The sequence below is a fragment of the Leptodactylus fuscus genome, chromosome 8 (assembly GCF_031893055.1).
Source record: "Leptodactylus fuscus isolate aLepFus1 chromosome 8, aLepFus1.hap2, whole genome shotgun sequence".
Lineage (NCBI taxonomy): Eukaryota > Metazoa > Chordata > Amphibia > Anura > Leptodactylidae > Leptodactylus > Leptodactylus fuscus.
In genome coordinates, this window is record NC_134272.1 from 19,050,693 (window position 1) to 19,072,661 (window position 21,969).

The 21,969-nt window shown below is 38.8% G+C and overlaps 2 protein-coding genes and 2 pseudogenes across 2 annotated transcripts; all 4 read right to left on the reverse strand.

Moving 5' to 3' along the window:
* Positions 1-329: 329 nt before the first annotated feature.
* On the reverse strand, positions 330-4,699 carry LOC142216428 (arylamine N-acetyltransferase 2-like). Its single transcript, XM_075284235.1, has 2 exons — positions 4,056-4,699; positions 330-3,651 (listed from the first exon to the last, which is right to left on the reverse strand). The coding sequence occupies exons 1-2, from the start codon at positions 4,551-4,553 to the stop codon at positions 2,833-2,835; spliced, it is 1,317 nt and encodes a 438-aa protein (XP_075140336.1). The 5' UTR covers positions 4,554-4,699; the 3' UTR covers positions 330-2,832.
* Positions 4,700-9,497: 4,798 nt separating this feature from the next.
* Positions 9,498-15,210, reverse strand: LOC142217158 (arylamine N-acetyltransferase, pineal gland isozyme NAT-10-like; annotated as a pseudogene).
* Positions 15,211-19,404: 4,194 nt separating this feature from the next.
* LOC142217159 (arylamine N-acetyltransferase, pineal gland isozyme NAT-10-like) lies at positions 19,405-20,449 on the reverse strand (annotated as a pseudogene).
* A 62-nt stretch (positions 20,450-20,511) lies between these two features.
* LOC142217160 (arylamine N-acetyltransferase, pineal gland isozyme NAT-10-like) lies at positions 20,512-21,383 on the reverse strand. The gene has a single exon (XM_075285350.1). It carries the CDS (start codon positions 21,370-21,372, stop codon positions 20,512-20,514), a length of 861 nt encoding a protein of 286 aa, XP_075141451.1. The 5' UTR covers positions 21,373-21,383.
* Positions 21,384-21,969: the final 586 nt, after the last annotated feature.

The following is a 21,969-nucleotide window of genomic DNA, read 5'->3' on the forward strand; positions in this document are numbered from 1 at the left end:
ATGATCCTGGACTCATCGCAGGTCATTTATAACCTAATGCTGACATCTGGCCAAGACTACAGATGATAGCCAGAGCTTTCTCACCAGCCCACATTGTGTATCCAGTGTTTTCAACGTAGTTTGGGAACCGATACAACAGATCTACAATGTGAATACCCTCAAAGCTCGCTTTCTGGTCACTGGTGGGTTTGATATTAGGACTGTCGCCAGTCTCAGACTTTCTGATGGTGACTGCTTCATATTAGGTTAAAAAAAAAACAATTTGCACACATGCACTTTTCAAATGCAAGATAAGAATTCTCTTTATTTTGCACATAGTACAAATCAGCAAGAAGCATTAGATCCCATTGATGGTGTTACCGCACACCTATACAACCATTGGGTAACAATATAAGAACGTGAGCAGAGATGTAGGTCTAAAGCAATAGTTCGGTCAAGAAGAACCCTACCAAAAACTGGCCTAAGTGTACAATACAATGTCCAACAATTTACATGAAGACAGATGTGATACAAAAAAAATTACAAGTGTCTTTTTTTTTTTTTTTTTTATATACATAAATTGCAAAGCTTTACTATTTCCCTGGCAAAATTATAAAATTTAAGTCACTGAAATCTAATCTTGTAGTCTGAGGCAGCACAAAAACACACAGGGTCTGGTTCCCTAAGTACAACCACATAGACAGGTTAATCAAGTGGTAATTAACCAATCAGACCCCGGTATATATAGGACACAATATATTCTGATGTAAGCAATAGTATAATTATTAAAGGGAGAGACACTTGTGCTGTCTCGGACTACAGGAAATAAAATTTGGTGAATTAACCCCTTCCTGACATCCGCTGTAATAGTACGGCGCATGCCGGGTGTGTAACTATGGCGACCACCATAGCCGCCGGGTGTCTACTGCTTCAAGCAGTAGACAACCGGCGCTAATGTTTCCGATCGGTCTCCGGACTGAGCGGAGGCATTAACCCCTTCGACGTCACGGTCAAAAACGCCGCCATTTTGCCGGTGATCACCGGCGCCTGGAGCAAGCTCCAGGGCTGATATCATGTTGCCATAACAGCCGGTGCCTTGTTAAAGGCTCCCAGCCGGTCTGCAATCTCTTTCTTTTGCAGGCTAGTCTATGCAGCCTGCAAAAGAAATGTTTTTTTTGCAATGCATTGCATTAGTGATCAGACCCCCTGGGGTTCAGCACCCCTAAGGGGTCTAATAAATGCAAAAAAAAAAAAAAATTTAAAGTATTAAAAATTCAAATCACCCCCTTTCCCTAGAACACATATAAGAGTAGTTAAATACTGTGAAACATATACATGTTAGGTATCCCTGTGTCCGAACTCGCCCGCTCTACAAATCTATAAAAATATTTTTCCTGTTCGGTAAATGCCGTAGCGGGAAAAATAGTCAAAAGTGCCAAACCGCCGTTTTTCACTGTTTTGATTCTGATAAAAATTTGAATAAAAAGTAATCGAAGCCATAAAATTTCCCGAAAATGGTAGAAATAAAAAGTACACCCGGCCCCGCAAAAAAAAATGCCCTATACATCCCTGTACACGGACGTATAAAGAAGTTACGGCTGTCGGAGTATGGCGACTTTTAGAAAAAAAATTTTTTTAACACAGTTTTGGATTTTTTTTTAAGGGGTCAAAATGTAAATAAAACCATAGAAATTTGGTATCCCCGGAACCATACCGAAACACAGACACAGGGGACATGTCATTTTGGCTGCACAGTGAACGCTGTAAAACCGAAGCCCGTAAGATTGTCGCAGAAATGCATTTTTTCTTCAAATCCACCCATTCTGAACTTTTTTCCAGCTTCCCAGTACATTATACAGAATAATTAACGGTGGCATCATGAAGAAAAATTGGTCCCACAAAGATTAAGACCTCATATGGCTCTGAGAGCAGAGAAATAAAAAAGTTATGGGGTTTAGAAGGAGGGGAGTCAAAAACGAAAATCAAAATATGCCATCGGCGGGAAGGGGTTAAACTTTCATTTTCCTGGTCGTCCTCGCCAGCACCATACACATGGGACCTGTGTATCAGTACTTTTTAAGTGGGAGGGTTAGAAGGCGCCAACTCAAGCTCTCTTTTGTTAAATGATGGCACCTCTGCTGTCAACACATCAATCCTACAATGCTGGATGAAAGACCACATGGCTGATCTACAAACTTGCTCAAGTGGAATGTGGCTTACTACAGCCCAAGAAGTAGATGTGGCACTAGATGAGTGAGCCCTGATCTAAAGAGGAGATTGTCAGCCTGATAGTTGATTACATTTTTCAATGGTTGATCTATTCCATCTGGCCAATATGGTTCTGAAGACTTTTTTGACCCAAAAACTGAAGAAACGGATTCTCTGTCAACCAAAACGATGATGTTCTCTGGATATAAAGAAGTTCAGCTCTTTAGACATCTAGAGTATGCCATTTGTCTTGTTCCTCCTCTTGTGGATGGGGAAAAAATAGTGGAAAATAAATCTCGTGATTAATATTCTTGATGGATGGAATTGTAGGCAGAAAACCGGGCACGGTTCTTAACAGCAGGCAAGTCCTTAAGTCCCTACGGTGAGGCTCTTTATAGGACAGGGCTTGCAGGTCACTTGCCTTGCAGAAATTATTGCAACTTAGAAGAACAGTTTTAGGGAGAGATATGTAATTGGTATATCTTATAGAGGCTCAAATGGTGGCCGTATCAAAGAAAAGAAAAATACCCTGTGTCCTATTTATACCTGGGGTCCGCTTGGTTAATTGCTTGACGACTATTAATGAACCAGTCTCCATGTGGTTATAGCTATATACATGTTGCTAAATGGATGATTATTAATAAACTACTCATCTTTTGGTATCAATTTTCCACTAAGGACAATTCCAAACTTATCTCTGAGTAAATCTGGGATCTCCTCTTCAGTGAGTTCTTGAGTGGTCTTCACACTTCCACCTTCCTCGGTGTACTTGCTGCTGATCAGTCGGTGGCCCATGTACGTCAGTCTACCAGTAGGGAGCAGTTGGGAACAGAAGGTTTTTTTGGCAAAAAAGGAATTTGGTTTGGTCTGATGATATTCACACATCTCCCGGAAGTCTTCATATGTCCTCTCCGCAAGGGTGAACTTGTAGAGACTACTCCAGACTTTGTCTTCCTTCTTCTGCATGAACCACTCATCTCCTTCTACACGTAACCTGTACACACCAGTGTCCTGCTTCTCTTCCCACCCGGCCTCCAGTGGAACAGGTTCTATAATTCCATCCCCGAAACCAACATCACAAAGCCATCTTCTTCCATCCACTTCTGCTGTCAGTATCAAATGGTCAAATTGTGGGCCGTAAACACCTGTTACTTCATCTTTCACTCTGCCTGATAAAACTCGGGGCTGGTACCCCAACTCTTGCAAGACCCACAAGAAGAGACCGTTGTTCTCGTAACAGAAGCCTCCGCGTTTCCTCAGGACAATCTTGTCGTATATCCAGGAAATGTTTGGAATGATTTTCTCCCCACTGTGGATACTGAGGTTTTCAAAGGGGACAGAGAGTACGTGGTGGCGGTGTAAAATCCGTAGTTTAGAAAGAGAAGGTTGCATTGAAGATGCTGAGAATTCGGTAATGCCGACCCTCTGGAGATAGGTGTTCAGATCTGGCTTGGAGGAGAAGGTCTAGAAAAGAATAATAATTGATTAGTTAACTCAATGAACCAAAGTGTCCAAGGACATACCAGAAAATGCTTATATCTCTGATCCCTAGAAATGTTAGGCACAATTGGCGTCTATAACAACGTAGGGGGTGGGGGGGTTTGCATCCCTCTGGCTTAACATGTTTATACAGTGGACTTGATAGATTTGTGTCTTTATCTACACTTATCTGCTATGTAACTATGTTGAAACGATGTGGTACCATACAACAGTTTGCACAAATTGACCATGCAAAGTACCACTGGCTCATATACCTGGTCAACCATAACATAACATGTTGTTAATTATGGCCAGAAGAACATTTGTGGAATGTAAGACAAGTCAACTACCCGCATTTTTAACAAGAGGTCCCCGATTGTGAACCTTACTGATTGATGTTGACTTGGGATCACAATATCTTCATCTTTTGGTATTAGTTTTCCACTCAAGACAATCCCAAATTTATCTCTGAGTAGACCTGGGATCTCCTCCTCAGTGAGTTCTTGAGTGGTGTTCACCTTTCCACCTCCTTTGATGTACTTGGTGCTGATCAGCCGGTGACCCATATACGTCAGTCTTGCACATGGAAGTTGTAGGGAACAGAAGGACTTTTGTACAAATATGGAGCTGGGTGACGTTTGATGATATTCACACATCTCTAGGAAGTCCTCAATTTTTCTCTCCTCGAGGGTGAACTTGTAGAGACTCTGCCAGGTTTCCTCCTCCTTCCTCTCCAGGTACCACTCATCTTCTACCTGTAACCGGAACACACCGCTGTCTTGTTCTTCTTTCCATCCGGCCTCCAGTGGAAATGGATCAGTGATTCCTTCCCCAAAACCGACATCACAAAGCCATCTCCTACCTTCCAGTTCTACTGTCAATATCATATGGTCAAATGGTGGACCAAAAATCTTGATTATGGGGTTCAACACCCTGGCTGACAGTATTCTTGGTTGGTAGCCCAGTTGTTGCAGAACCCAAAAGAACAGAGTATTGTTCTCAAAACAGAAACCACCTCGTCGTCTTACAACTATTTTGTAATAAAGCCATGGAATATCCAAAATAATTTTTTCCCCACTGTGTATGCTAAGACTTACTGAGTGTACATGGTGGCGATGTAATTCCCGTAATGCTGAGACGGAAGGAGGTGCACAGTCTGTCAAATTCACCCTCTGGAGGTCAGTGTTCAGGTCCATTGGATGGTAAGTATCCTGTATGATAAAATAGCCAAAGGTTCATTACAATATCATGTACTAAAAATGCAACCATCTACTCATATGTTACACAATATAACTACTATAATACTGCTCCTATGTACAAGAATATAACTACTATAATACTGCTCCTATGTACAAGAATATAACTACTATAATACTAGTTCCTATGTACAAGAATATAACTACTATAATACTGCTCCTATGTACAATAATATAACTACTATAATAGTGCTCCTATTTACAAGAATATAACTACTATAATACTACCTCCTATGTACAAGAATATATCTACTATAATACTACCTCCTATGTACAAGAATATAACTACTATAATACTGCTCCTATGTACAAGAATATAACTACTATAATACTGCTCCTATGTACAAGAATATAACTACTATAATACTGCTCCTATGTACAAGAATATAACTACTATAATACTACTCCTATGTACAAGAATATAACTACTATAATACTGCTCCTATGTACAAGAATATAACTACTATAATACTGCTCCTATGTAAAAGAATATAACTACTATAATACTGCTCCTATGTACAAGAATATAACTACTATAATACTGCTCCTATGTACAAGAATATAACTACTATAATACTGCTCCTATGTACAAGAATATAACTACTATAATACTGCTCCTATGTACAAGAATATAACTACTATAATACTGCTCCTATGTACAAGAATATAACTAATATAATACTGCCCCTATATACAAGAATATAACTACTATAATACTACCTCCTATGTACAAGAATATAACTACTATAATACTGCTCCTATGTACAATAATATAACTACTATAATACTGCTCCTATATACAAGAATATAACTACAATAATACTGTCCCTATGTACAAGAATATAACTACTATAATACTGCTCCTATATACAAGAATATAACTACTATAATACTGCTCCTATATACAAGAATATAATTACTATAATACTACCTCCTATGTACAAGAATATATCTACTATAATACTGCTCCTATGTACAAGAATATAACTACTATAATACTGCTCCTATATACAAGAATATAACTACTATAATACTGCCCCCATGTACAAGAATATAACTACTATAATACTACTACTATGTACAAGAATATAACTACTATAATACTACTACTATGTACAAGAATATAACTACTATAATACTGCCTCCTATGTACAAGAATATAACTACTATTATACTGCTCCTATGTACAAGAATATAACTATTATAATACTGCCCCTATGTACAAAAATATCACTACTATAATACTGCTCCTATGTACAAGAATATAACTACTATAATACTGCTCCTATGTACAAGAATATAACTACTATAACACTACTCCTATGTACAAGAATATAACTACTATAATACTGCTCCTATGTACAAGAATATAACTGCTATAACACTACTCCTATGTACAAGAATATAACTACTATAATACTGCTTCTATGTACAAGAATATAACTACTATAATACTGCTCCTATGTACAAGAATATAACTACTATAATACTACTACTATGTACAAGAATATAACTACTATAATACTACTCCTATGTACAAGACTATAACCACTATAATACTGCTCCTATGTACAATAATATAACTACTATAATACTGCTCCTATATACAAGAATATAACTACTATAATACTGCCCCTATGTACAAGAATATAACTACTATAATACTGCTCCTATATACAAGAATATAACTACTATAATACTGCTCCTATATACAAGAATATAACTACTATAATACTGCCCCCATGTACAAGAATATAACTACTATAATACTATTCCTATGTACAAGAATATAACTACTATAATACTACTACTATGTACAAGAATATAACTACTATAATACTACTACTATGTACAAGAATATAACTACTATAATACTACTACTATGTACAAGAATATAACTGCTATAATACTACTACTATGTACAAGAATATAACTACTATAATACTGCTCCTATGTACAAGAATATAAGTACTATAATACTACTCCTATGTACAAGAATATAACTACTATAATACTACTACTATGTACAAGAATATAACTACTATAATACTACTACTATGTACAAGAATATAACTACTATAATACTGCTCCTATGTACAAGAATATAACTACTATAATACTACTCCTATGTACAAGAATATAACTACTATAATACTACTACTATGTACAAGAATATAACTACTATAATACTATCCCTATGTACAAGAATATAACTACTATAATACTGCCTCCTATGTACAAGAATATACCTACTATAATACTGCTCCTATGTACAAGAATATAACTACTATAATACTGCCCCTATGTACAAGAATATCACTACTATAATACTGCTCCTATGTACAAGAATATAACTACTATAATACTGCTCCTATGTACAAGAATATAACTACTATAATACTGCTCCTATATACAAGAATATAACTACTATAATACTACTCCTATGTACAAGACTATAACCACTATAATACTGCTCCTATGTACAAGAATATAACTACTATAATACTGCTCCTATGTACAAGAATATAATTATACTATACTATACTACTGCTCCCTACCTATATGAATACAGTCATGGCCAAAAGTTTTGAGAATGATACAAATATTAATTTTTACAAAGTCTACTGCTTCAGTTTTCCTAATGGCAATTTGCATATACTCCAGAATGTTATAAAGAGTGATCAGCTTAACAGCAATTACTTGCAAAGTCAATATTTGCCTAGAAAATGAACTTTATCCCCCAAAACACATTTCAACATCATTACAGCCCTGCCTTAAAAGGACCAGCTAACATTGTTTCAGTGATTGCTCCATTAACACAGGTGTGGGTGTTGATGAGGACAGGGCTGGAGATCAATCTGTCATGATTAAGTAAGAATGACACCACTGGACGCTTTAAAAGGAGCCTGGTGCTTGGCATCATTGTTTCTCTTCTGTTAACCATGGTTATCTCTAAAGAAACACGTGCAGTCATCATTGCACTGCACAAAAATGGCCTAACAGGGAAGAATATCGCAGCTAGAAAAATTGCACCTCAGTCAACAATCTATCGCATCATCAAAAACTTCAAGGAAAGTGGTTCTATTGTTGGCAAAAAGGCTCCAGGGCGCCCAAGAAAGACCAGCAAGGGCCAGGACCGTCTCTTAAAAGTGTTTCAGCTGCGGGATCGTGTTACCAGCAGTGCAGAGCTTGCTCAGGAATGGCAGCAGGCAGGTGTGAATGCATCTGCACGCACTATGAGGCGGAGACTCTTAGAGCAAGGCCTGGTCTCAAGGAGGGCAGCAAAGAAGCCACTTCTCTCCAGAAAAAACATCAGGGACAGACTGATATTCTGCAAAAGGTACAGGGAGTGGACTGCTGAGGACTGGGGTAAAGTTATTTTCTCTGATGAATCCCCTTTTCGATTGTTTGGGACATCTGGAAAACAGTTTATTCGGAGAAGACGAGGTGAGCACTACCACCAGTCTTGTCTCATGCCGACTGTAAAACATCCTGAAACCATTCATGTGTGGGGTTGCTTCTCAGCCAAGGGAATCGGCTCTCTCACAGTCTTGCCTAAAAACACAGCCATGAATAAAGAATGGTACCAGAATGTCCTCCAAGATCAACTTCTCCCAACCGTCCAAGAGCAGTTTGGAGATCAACAATGCCTTTTCCAGCATGATGGAGCACCTTGCCATAAAGCAAAGGTGGTAACTAAATGGCTCAGGGAACAAAACAGAGAGATTTTGGGTCCATGGTCTGGAAACTCCCCAGATCTTAATCCCATTGAGAACTTGTGGTCAATCATCAAGAGACGGGTGGACAAACAAAAACCTACAAATTCTGACAAAATGCAAGCATTGATTGTGCAAGAATGGACTGCTATCAGTCAGGATTTGGTCCAGAGGTTGATTGAGAGCATGCCAGGGAGAATTGTAGAGGTCCTGAAGAAGAAGGGTCAACACTGCAAATATTGACTTGCTGCATTAACTCATTCTAACTGTCATTATAAGCTTTTATTACTCATAATATGATTGCAATTATATTTCTGTATGTGATAAAAACATCTGACAAACACACAGAAAAACCAGAGGGCAGCAGATCATGTGAAAATAGAAGATTTGTGTCATTCTCAAAACTTTTGGCCATGACTGTAGATAGATAGCTTGTATATTCTTGTATATAGGCACAGTATTATAGCATAGATCTCTGATATAATATATGGCCTCCATTATAACACTGGAAATATAAGTGTATCTGTGGTTTTAGGTTCCTGTATATACGTTACACTATGATATTCTTTTTTCTTGTACTTTCTTCCTGTGTCTCAGACTATCCAGTCTCTTCTGATCTGTTCCTTGTAGTTCTCAGTATGGCTCAGGTTTAATACTAGGATAAAAGCTGAGCCCTAGCTGTACATTAATAAAGGCCCCCCATGTGTCCCGATCACTCACCTTCTTAAGTTCCTGCAAGAAGTGCAAAGTTGAAACTTCCAGAGTAGTTCTGTGACAGGGCACTCCACTCCCCCATACTACCCAGGGATTGGCTGAGAAGTGGCCTGAGAATTATAATGCTGAAATTTAAAGGGGAAATTCACAGTAAAATGAACTTCTTATAGGTGATGTATACAGACGGGGAGCGGACAGTGGTGAAGTCTGTGGTCTCCAGCCAGTAATGATTCTACAATGAAAGGGTTTTATATAGAGAGATTTCTGGGAATCTGATACTATTGTAAAAGCAAGGCTTTGTTAGGGGAGCACGGATGTGCCAGTTTGTTATGGGGTCACTGATGTGTCTGTCTCTGTATTGTGGTCACTGATGTGGCTGTCTCTGTATTGCGGTCACTGATGTGGCTGTCTCTGTATTGTGGTCACTGATGTGTCTGTCTCTGTATTGTGGTCACTGATGTGTTTGTCTCTGTATTGCGGTTACTGATGTGGCTGTTTGTGGTCACTGATGTGTCTGTCTCTGTATTGTGGTCACTGATGTGGCTGTCTCTGTATTGCGGTCACTGATGTGTCTGTCTCTGTATTGCGGTCACTGATATGTCTGTCTCTGTATTGCGGTCACTGATGCGGCTGTCTCTGTATTGCGGTTACTGATGTGGCTGTCTCTGTATTGGGAGCACTGATGTGGCTGTCTCTGTATTGCGGTCACTGATGCGGCTGTCTCTGTACTACGGTCACTGATGTGTCTGTCTCTGTATTGTGGTCACTGATGTGGCTGTCTCTGTATTGCGGTCACTGATGCGGCTGTCTCTGTATTGTGGTCACTGATGTGGCTGTCTCTGTATTGTGGTCACTGATGCGGCTGTCTCTGTATTGTGGTCACTGATGTGACTGTCTCTGTATTGTGGTCACTGATGTGACTGTCTCTGTATTGTGGTCACTGATGTGACTGTCTCTGTATTGTGGTCACTGATGTGGCTGTCTCTGTATTGTGGTCACTGATGCGGCTGTCTCTGTATTGCGGTCACTGATGTGGCTGTCTCTGTATTGCGGTCACTGATGTGGCTGTCTCTGTATTGCGGTCACTGATGCGGCTGTCTCTGTACTGCGGTCACTGATGTGGCTGTCTCTGTATTGTGGTCACTGATGCGGCTGTCTCTGTACTGCGGTCACTGATGCGGCTGTCTCTGTACTGCGGTCACTGATGTGGCTGTCTCTGTATTGGGAGCACTGATGTGGCTGTCTCTGTATTGCGGTCACTGATGCGGCTGTCTCTGTATTGCGGTCACTGATGTGTCTGTCTCTGTATTGCGGTCACTGATGTGGCTGTCTCTGTATTGCGGTCACTGATGTGGCTGTCTCTGTATTGCGGTCACTGATGTGGCTGTCTCTGTATTGTGGTCACTGATGTGGCTGTCTCTGTATTGTGGTCACTGATGCGGCTGTCTCTGTATTGCGGTCACTGATGTGGCTGTCTCTGTATTGCGGTCACTGATGTGGCTGTCTCTGTATTGTGGTCACTGATGCGGCTGTCTCTGTATTGCGGTCACTGATGCGGCTGTCTCTGTATTGTGGTCACTGATGCGGCTGTCTCTGTATTGCAGTCACTGATGTGGCTGTCTCTGTATTGCGGTTACTGATGTGGCTGTTTGTGGTCACTGATGCGGCTGTCTCTGTATTGTGGTCACTGATGCGGCTGTCTCTGTATTGCGGTCACTGATGCGGCTGTCTCTGTATTGCGGTTACTGATGCGGCTGTCTCTGTATTGTGGTCACTGATGCGGCTGTCTCTGTATTGTGGTCACTGATGCGGCTGTCTCTGTATTGTGGTCACTGATGTGACTGTCTCTGTATTGTGGTCACTGATGTGGCTGTCTCTGTATTGGGAGCACTGATGTGGCTGTCTCTGTATTGCGGTCACTGATGTGGCTGTCTCTGTATTGGGAGCACTGATGTGGCTGTCTCTGTATTGCGGTCACTGATGTGGCTGTCTCTGTATTGCGGTCACTGATGTGGCTGTCTCTGTATTGCGGTCACTGATGTGGCTGTCTCTGTATTGCGGTCACTGATGCGGCTGTCTCTGTATTGCGGTCACTGATGTGGCTGTCTCTGTATTGCGGTCACTGATGTGTCTGTCTCTGTACTGCGGTCACTGATGTGTCTGTCTCTGTATTGGGAGCACTGATGTGGCTGTCTCTGTATTGCGGTCACTGATGTGTCTGTCTCTGTACTGCGGTCACTGATGTGGCTGTCTCTGTATTGCGGTCACTGATGCGGCTTCTCTGTATTGCGGTCACTGATGTGGCTGTCTCTGTATTGCGGTCAGTGATGAGGCTGGCTCTGTATTGTGGTCACTGATGTGACTGTCTCTGTATTGTGGTCACTGATGTGGCTGTCTCTGTATTGGGAGCACTGATGTGGCTGTCTCTGTATTGGGAGCACTGATGTGGCTGTCTCTGTATTGGGAGCACTGATGTGACTGTCTCTGTATTGTGGTCACTGATGTGACTGTCTCTGTATTGTGGTCACTGATGTGGCTGTCTCTGTATTGGGAGCACTGATGTGGCTGTCTCTGTATTGCGGTCACTGATGTGGCTGTCTCTGTATTGCGGTCACTGATGTGGCTGTCTCTGTATTGCGGTCACTGATGTGGCTGTCTCTGTATTGTGGTCACTGATGCGGCTGTCTCTGTATTGTGGTCACTGATGCGGCTGTCTCTGTATTGTGGTCACTGATGCGGCTGTCTCTGTATTGTGGTCACCGATGTGGCTGTCTCTGTATTGCGGTCACTGATGTGGCTGTCTCTGTATTGCGGTCACTGATGTGGCTGTCTCTGTACTGCGGTCACTGATGTGTCTGTCTCTGTATTGCGGTCACTGATGTGGCTGTCTCTGTATTGCGGTCACTGATGTGGCTGTCTCTGTATTGCGGTCACTGATGTTTCTGTCCTATTCTGCCTCTAGTGGAGAAGGTTCTGTAATTTCTTCCCTCTTACCATTTGACACCACTGATCAGTTTTCTTCATCAAAAAAAAATTGGCACAATTCCATAAGAAATTTGGCAAAATTTTAGGAGTTATTTAGCCCTGTGTTTTATTTCTTTCACATTCACAACACATTATGCGTTATTTATGGCGCGCCGCATTTCTGACATATTTATGAACAGTGTGCGCCATTATGAGCAGGCGCGGTTTACAAGTGTCTGCTTATGTTGTGCCAAAAATTGTACGATTTTTAATGCGTGCGCCAAATATTTGTTCCTTATAGCCTGCAAGTTACGATTTTTGTCTACATATTTTATTTTGCACCTATTGTTTGTCTCATGGAAAGTGAGAATTTTGGAGCTTCTAAAAACACTCATGAAGGTCCATATGACAGATGCATAAATGTGTCTAAAACCACGAACAGGAGTGCAAAGTGCAGAGAGCTACATTAAGCCTACTGGACAGCTTACTGTATGAGGATTGTCTCCTAAACATGTATTGTAGAGGATCTACCACAACTAGTAATATGGACAGACCGTATTCCGAGCCCCTAGATCCTCGGTTCCTCCGTTGACTCTCCAATTAAATGAACCTTAACTTTATTTTTAGGTGTAGTCAATTTTTATTAAAGTTTTCAAAATTCAAAACATGTCAAAACAAAGGTAAGGCATGGAAAGTGTTGAGGAAAAGCAAGGCCCGAGTGGGGCCAATATATCGGCTCGCGCACAAATCATAAAATAAACAGTCAAAACATAACGACAGGGGAAGAGAAGCCCCCGAGGCCAAGGTGACCAAGGGGTATAAGACAAGGAAGCTTTAACTTTGTGTTAAAAATTTACGCGTGTATTTTGGAGTGTTTTTTTACACGTGGCGTTTACGGAGCGTTTTTTGGAGCGTTTACGGAAGCGTGTTTTTCTACACGCGTAAACGCTCCCAAAAACGCTCCGTAAACTCTTTTTGTGCCTGAAGTCTCTTCAGACCCCCAAGTACAATGATAGGAGGTACAGGGGAGGAAAGGTTGGGAACAGAAGGTGTTTTGACAAAAAAAGAACTTGGATCGGTCTGATGATATTCACATATCTACCGGAAGTCTTCATATGTTCTATCCTCAAGGGTGAACTTGTAGAGACTCCTCCAGACTTTGTCTTCCTTCCTCTCCATGTACCACTCATCTTCTTCTACTCGTAACCTGTACACACCAGTGTCCTGCTCCTCTTCCCACCCGGCCTCCAGTGGAACAGGTTCTATAATTCCGTCCCCAAAACCAACATCACAAAGCCATCTTCTTCCATCCACTTCTTCTGTCAGTATCATATGGTCAAATTGTGGGCCATGAACACCTGTTACTTCATCTTTCAATCTGCTTGATAAAACTCGGGGCTGGTACCCCAATTCTTGCAAGACCCACAACAGAACAGAAGCCTCCACGTGTCCTCAGGACAATCTTGTCGTATATCCCGCAAATGTTCGGAAGAACTTTCTCCCCACTGTGGATACTGAGACTTTCAAAGGGGACAGAGAGTATGTGGTGGTGGTATAAAGTCCGTAGTATAAAAAGAGAAGGTTGCATTGAAGATGCTGAGAATTCGGTAATGCCGACCCTCTAGAGATAGGTGTTCAGATCTGGCTTGGAGGAGAAGGTCTAGAAGAGAACAATAATTGATTAGTTAACTTAATAAACCCAGGTGTCCAAGGACATGCCAGAAAATGCTTGTACCTCTGGTCTCTAGAAATCTTAGGCACCATTACTGCCTGTCTTATGAGTGCGGTGGGTGGTGTTTGCCTTCCCCTGGATTAACATTGTACGTTTATACGTTGGACTTGATAGTCTTTGTACAACCTTATCTGCTATGTTACTATGTTAAAATTATGGATTTGGTGCCATCCAATAGTTTGAACCACTTGACCATGCAATGTACCACTGGTTTATATACCTGGGCAACCATAACATAACATGTTGGCAATTATGGTCAGAAGCAGACCATGTGTGGAATGTAAGACAACTACCCGCATTTTTATCAACATATCCTCAACTGTGAATCTTACCGATTGATGTTGACTTGGTATCACAACATCTTCATCTTTTGGTATTAGTTTTCCACTCAAGACAATCCCAAATTTATCTTTGAGTAGACCTGGGATCTGCTCCTCAGTGAGCTCTTGAGTGGTCTTCACACTTCCACCTCCCTTCATATACTTGGTGCTGATCAGTTGGTGGCCCATATACGTCAGTCTTGCACATGGAAGTTGTAGGGAACAGAAGGACTTTTGCACAAATATGGAGCTGAGCGACGTCTGATGATATTCACACATTTCCACAAAGTCCTCAATTTCCCTCTCCTCGAGGGTGAACTTGTAGAGAATCTTCCAGGTTTCCTCCTCCTTCCTCTCCAGGTACCACTCATCTCCTTCTACCTGTAACCGGAACACACCGCTGTCCTGTTCTTCTTCCCATCCAGCCTCCAGTGGAAATGGTTCAATGAATCCTTCCCCAAAACCAACATCACAAAGCCATCTCCTGCCTTCCAGTTCTACTGTCAATAGCATATGGTCAAATGGTGGACCAAAAATCTTGATTACGGGGTTCAACACCCTGGCTGACAGTATTCTTGGTTGGTAGCCCAGTTGTTGTAGAACCCAAAAGAAAAGTCCATTGTTCTCACAACAGAAACCACCTCGTCGTCTGACAACTATTTTGTCATAAATCCATGGAATGTCCAAAATAATTTTTTCTCCACTGTGTATGCTAAGACTTTCTGTGGATACAGAGTGTACATGGTGGCGATGTAATTCCCGTAATGCTGAGAGGGAAGGAGGTGCACAGTCTGTCAAATTCACCCTCTGGAGGTAAGTGTTCAGATCCATTGGGTGATAAGTGTCCTGTATGATAAAATAGTCAAAGGTTCATTACAATATCATGTACTAAAAATGCAACCATCTTCTCATATGTACAAGAATATAACTACTATAATACTACTCCTATGTACAAGAATATAACCACTATAATACTGCTCCTATGTACAAGAATATAACTACTATAATACTGCCCCTATGTACAAGAATATAACTACTATAACATTGCCTAATATGTACAAGAAAATAACTACTATAATACTGCTCCTATGTACAAGGATATAACTACTATAATACTACTTCCTATGTACAAGAATATAACTACTATAATACTGCTCCTATGTACAAGGATATAACTACTATAATACTACCTCCTATGTACAAGGATATAACCACTATAATACTGCTCCTATGTACAAGAAAATAACTACTATAATACTGCCTCCTATGTACAAGAATATAACTACTATAATACTGCCTATGTACAAGAATATAATTACTATAATACTAGTCCTATGTACAAGAATATAACTACTATAATACTGCTCCTATGTACAAGAATATAACTAGTATAATACTAGTCCTATGTACAAGAATATAACTACTATAATACTACTCCTATGTACAAGAATATAACTACTATAATACTACCTCCTATGTACAAGAATATAACTACTGTAATACTGCTCATATGTACAAGAATATAACTACTATAATACTAGTCATATGTACAAGAATATAACTACTATAATACTACTCCTATGTACAAGGATATAACTACTATAATACTGCCTCCTATGTACAAGAATATAACTACTATAATACTAGTCCTATGTACAAGAATATAACTACTATAATACTACTCCTATGTACAAGAATATAACTACTATAATACTGCCCCTATGTGCAAGAATATAACTACTATAATACTGCTCCTATGTACAAGAATATAACTACTGTAATACTGCTCATATGTACAAGAATATAACTACTATAATACTAGTCATATGTACAAGAATATAACTACTATAATACTACTCCTATGTACAAGGATATAACTACTATAATACTGCCTCCTATGTACAAGAATATAACTACTATAATACTAGTCCTATGTACAAGAATATAACTACTATAATACTACTCCTATGTACAAGAATATAACTACTATAATACTGCCCCATGTGCAAGAATATAACTACTATAATACTGCTCCTATGTACAAGAATATAACTACTATAATACTGCTCCTATGTACAAGTATATAACTACTATAATACTACCTCCTATGTACAAGAATATAACTACTATAATACTGCTCCTATATACAAGAATATAATTACTATAGTACTACCTCCTATGTACAAGAATATATCTACTATAATACTGCTCCTATGTACAAGAATATAACTACTATAACACTACTCCTATGTACAAGAATATAACTACTATAATACTGCTTCTATGTACAAGAATATAACTGCTATAACACTACTCCTATGTACAAGAATATAACTACTATAATACTTCTCCTATGTACAAGAATATAACTACTATAATACTACTACTATGTACAAGAATATAACTACTATAATACTACTCCTATGTACAAGACTATAACCACTATAATACTGCTCCTATGTACAATAATATAACTACTATAATACTGCTCCTATATACAAGAATATAACTACTATAATACTGCCCCTATGTACAAGAATATAACTATTATAATACTGCTCCTATATACAAGAATATAACTACTATAATACTGCTCCTATATACAAGAATATAACTACTATAATACTGCTCCTATATACAAGAATATACCTACAATACTGCCCCCATGTACAAGAATATAACTACTATAATACTGCTACTGTGTACAAGAATATAACTACTATAATACTACTCCTATGTACAAGAATATAACTACTATAATACTGCTCCTATGTACAAGAATATAACTACTATAATACTACTCCTATGTACAAGAATATAACTACTATAATACTACTACTATGTACAAGAATATAACTACTATAATACTGCTCCTATGTACAAGAATATAACTACTATAATACTGCTACTATGTACAAGAATATAACTACTATAATACTACTTCCTATGTACAAGGATATAACTACTATAATACTACTCCTATGTACAAGAAAATAACTACTATAATACTGCCTCCTATGTACAAGAATATAACTACTATAATACTGCCTGTTATGTACAAGAATATAACTACTATAATACTACCTCCTATGTACAAGAATATAACTACTATAATACTGCCCCCATGTACAAGAATATAACTACTATAATACTGCTCCTATGTACAAGAATATAACTACTATAATACTACTCCTATGTACAAGAATATAACTACTATAATACTGCTCCTATGTACAAGAATATAACTACTATAATACTACTCCTATGTACAAGAATATAACTACTATAATACTACTACTATGTACAAGAATATAACTACTATAATACTGCTCCTATGTACAAGAATTTAACTACTATAATACTGCTACTATGTACAAGAATATAACTACTATAATACTACTGCTATGTACAAGAATATAACTACTATAATACTACTACTATGTACAAGAATATAACTACTATAATACTACTCCTATGTACAAGAATATAACTACTATAATACTACTCCTATGTACAAGAATATAACTACTATAATACTACTACTATGTACAAGAATATAACTACTATAATACTGCTCCTATGTACAAGAATATAACTACTATAATACTGCCTCCTATGTACAAGAATATAACTACTATTATACTGCACCTATGTACAAGAATATAACTACTATAATACTGCCCCTATGTTGCTCCTATGTACAAGAATATAACTACTATAATACTGCTCCTATGTACAAGAATATAACTGCTATAATACTGCTCCTATGTACAAGAATATAACTTCTATAATACTGCTCCTATATACAAGAATATAACTACTATAATACTACTCCTATATACAAGACTATAACCACTATAATACTGCTCCTATGTACAAGAATATAACTACTATAATACTACTACTATATACAAGAATATAACTACTATAATACTGCTCCTATGTACAAGAATATAACTACTATAATACTACTCCTATGTACAAGAATATAACTATTATACTTATACTTTTTTGAGTTTTAACCTCCTCTGAGCTGCAGATCCTTCAAACTTTGTTTGAATCCTTTTATGGAATTTTTTCTCATCGTTTTGCTCCAAGAGGTCAAGGAGAACAGGGTCGTGCACCACAGGAGGACAAGTGAACGGAAGATAGGTGAGCTACTTCTCTATTTTTTCTAAAAGAATATAACTACTATAATACTACTACTATGTACAAGAATATACCTACTATAATACTGCTCCTATGTACAAGAATATAACTACTATAATACTGCCTCCTATGTACAAGAATATAACTATTATACTGCACCTATGTACAAGAATATAACTACTATAATACTGCCCCTATGTTGCTCCTATGTACAAGAATATAACTGCTATAATACTGCTCCTATGTACAAGAATATAACTACTATAATACTGCTCCTATATACAAGAATATAACTACTATAATACTACTCCTATGTACAAGAATATAACTACTATAATACTGCTCCTATGTACAAGAATATAACTACTATAATACTGCTCCTATGTACAAGAATATAACTGCTATAATACTGCTCCTATGTACAAGAATATAACTACTATAATACTGCTCCTATATACAAGAATATAACTACTATAATACTACTCCTATGTACAAGAATATAACTACTATAATACTACTCCTATGTACAAGAATATAACTACTATAATACTGCTCCTCTGTTGACTCTCCAATTAAATGAACCTTAACTTTATTTTTAGGTGTAATCAATTTTTATTAAAGTTTTCAAAATTCAAAACATGTCAAAACAAAGGTAAGGCATGGAAAGTGTTGAGGAAAAGCAAGGCCCGAGTGGGGCCAATATATCGGCTCGCGCACAAATCATAAAATAAACAGATAAAACAAAACGACAGGGGAGGAGAAGCCCCCGAGGCCAAGGTGACCAAGGGGTATAAGACAAGGAAGCTTTAACTTTGTGTAAAAAATTTACGCGTGTATTTTGGAGTGTTTTTTTACACGTGGCGTTTACGGAGCGTTTTTTGGAGCGTTTACGGAAGCGTGTTTTTCTACACGCAAAATGCTCCCAAAAACGCTCCGTAAACTCTTTTTGTGCCTGAAGTCTCTTCAGACCCCCAAGTACAATGATAGGAGGTACAGGGGAGGAAAGGTTGGGAACAGAAGGTTTTTTGACAAAAAAAGAACTTGGATCGGTCTGATGATATTCACATATCTACCGGAAGTCTTCATATGTTCTATCCTCAAGGGTGAACTTGTAGAGACTCCTCCAGACTTTGTCTTCCTTCCTCTCCATGTACCACTCATCTTCTACCCGTAACCTGTACACACCAGTGTCCTGCTCCTCTTCCCACCCGGCCTCCAGTGGAACAGGTTCTATAATTCCGTCCCCAAAACCAACATCACAAAGCCATCTTCTTCCATCCACTTCTGCTGTTAGTATCATATGGTCAAATTGTGGGCCATGAACACCTGTTACTTCATCTTTCAATCTGCTTGATAAAACTCGGGGCTGGTACCCCAATCCTTGCAAGACCCACAACAGAACAGAAGCCTCCACGTGTCCTCAGGACAATCTTGTCGTATATCCCGCAAATGTTCGGAAGAACTTTCTCCCCACTGTGGATACTGAGACTTTCAAAGGGGACAGAGAGTATGTGGTGGTGGTATAAAGTCCGTAGTATAAAAAGAGAAGGTTGCATTGAAGATGCTGAGAATTCGGTAATGCCGACCCTCTAGAGATAGGTGTTCAGATCTGGCTTGGAGGAGAAGGTCTAGAAGAGAACAATAATTGATTAGTTAACTTAATAAACCCAGGTGTCCGAGGACATGCCAGAAAATGCTTGTACCTCTGGTCTCTAGAAATCTTAGGCACCATTACTGCCTGTCTTATGAGTGCGGTGGGTGGTGTTTGCCTTCCCCTGGATTAACATTGTACGTTTATACGTTGGACTTGATAGTCTTTGTACAACCTTATCTGCTATGTTACTATGTTAAAATTATGGATTTGGTGCCATCCAATAGTTTGAACCACTTGACCATGCAATGTACCACTGGTTTATATACCTGGGCAACCATAACATAACATGTTGGCAATTATAGTCAGAAGCAGACCATGTGTGGAATGTAAGACAAGACAACTACCCACATTTTATCAACATATCCTCAACTGTGAATCTTACCGATTGATGTTGACTTGGTATCACAACATCTTCATCTTTTGGTATTAGTTTTCCACTCAAGACAATCCCAAATTTATCTCTGAGTAGACCTGGGATCTGCTCCTCAGTGAGCTCTTGAGTGGTCTTCACACTTCCACCTCCCTTCATATACTTGGTGCTGATCAGTCGGTGGCCCATATACGTCAGTCTTGCACATGGAAGTTGTAGGGAACAGAAGGACTTTTGCACAAATATGGAGCTGAGCGACGTCTGATGATATTCACACATTTCCACAAAGTCCTCAATTTCCCTCTCCTCGAGGGTGAACTTGTAGAGAATCTTCCAGGTTTCCTCCTCCTTCCTCTCCAGGTACCACTCATCTCCTTCTACCTGTAACCGGAACACACCGCTGTCCTGTTCTTCTTCCCATCCAGCCTCCAGTGGAAATGGTTCAATGAATCCTTCCCCAAAACCAACATCACAAAGCCATCTCCTGCCTTCCAGTTCTACTGTCAATAGCATATGGTCAAATGGTGGACCAAAAATCTTGATTACGGGGTTCAACACCCTGGCTGACAGTATTCTTGGTTGGTAGCCCAGTTGTTGTAGAACCCAAAAGAAAAGTCCATTGTTCTCACAACAGAAACCACCTCGTCGTCTGACAACTTTTTTGTCATAAATCCATGGAATGTCCAAAATAATTTTTTCTCCACTGTGTATGCTAAGACTTTCTGTGGATACAGAGTGTACATGGTGGCGATGTAATTCCCGTAATGCTGAGAGGGAAGGAGGTGCACAGTCTGTCAAATTCACCCTCTGGAGGTAAGTGTTCAGATCCATTGGGTGATAAGTGTCCTGTATGATAAAATAGCCAAAGGTTCATTACAATATCATGTACTAAAAATGCAACCATCTACTCATATGTACAAGAATATAACTACTATAATACTACTCCTATGTACAAGAATATAACCACTATAATACTGCTCCTATGTACAAGAATATAACTACTATAATACTGCTCCTATGTACAAGAATATAACTACTATAATACTGCTCCTATGTACAAGAATATAACTACTATAATACTGCTTCTATGTACAAGAATATAACTACTATAATACTACTCCTATGTACAAGAATATAACTACTATAATACTGCCCCTATGTACAAGAATATAACTACTATAATACTGCCCCTATGTACAAGGATATAACTACTATAATACTGCTCCTATGTACAAGAAAATAACTACTATAATACTACTACTATGTACAAGAATATAACTACTATAATACTACTACTATGTACAAGAATATAATTACTATAATACTGCCCCCTATGTACAAGAATATAACTACTATAACATTGCCTAATATGTACAAGAATATAACTACTATAATACTGCTCCTATGTACAAGGATATAACTACTATA

What these genes read in the sequence shown, in the direction of transcription:
- LOC142216428 (XM_075284235.1), bottom strand. Translation starts at nt 4,553, where the DNA reads ATGATATTGACAGTAGAACTGGAAGGTAGGAGATGGCTTTGTGATGTC. An exon ending in TCCCAAGTCAACATCAATCA is followed by an intron (nt 3,652 to 4,055) that starts GTAAGGTTCACA and finishes ATTCTTTTCTAG; the next exon opens with ACCTTCTCCTCCAAGCCAGA.
- LOC142217160 (XM_075285350.1), bottom strand. Translation starts at nt 21,372, where the DNA reads ATGGATCTGAACACTTACCTCCAGAGGGTGAATTTGACAGACTGTGCA.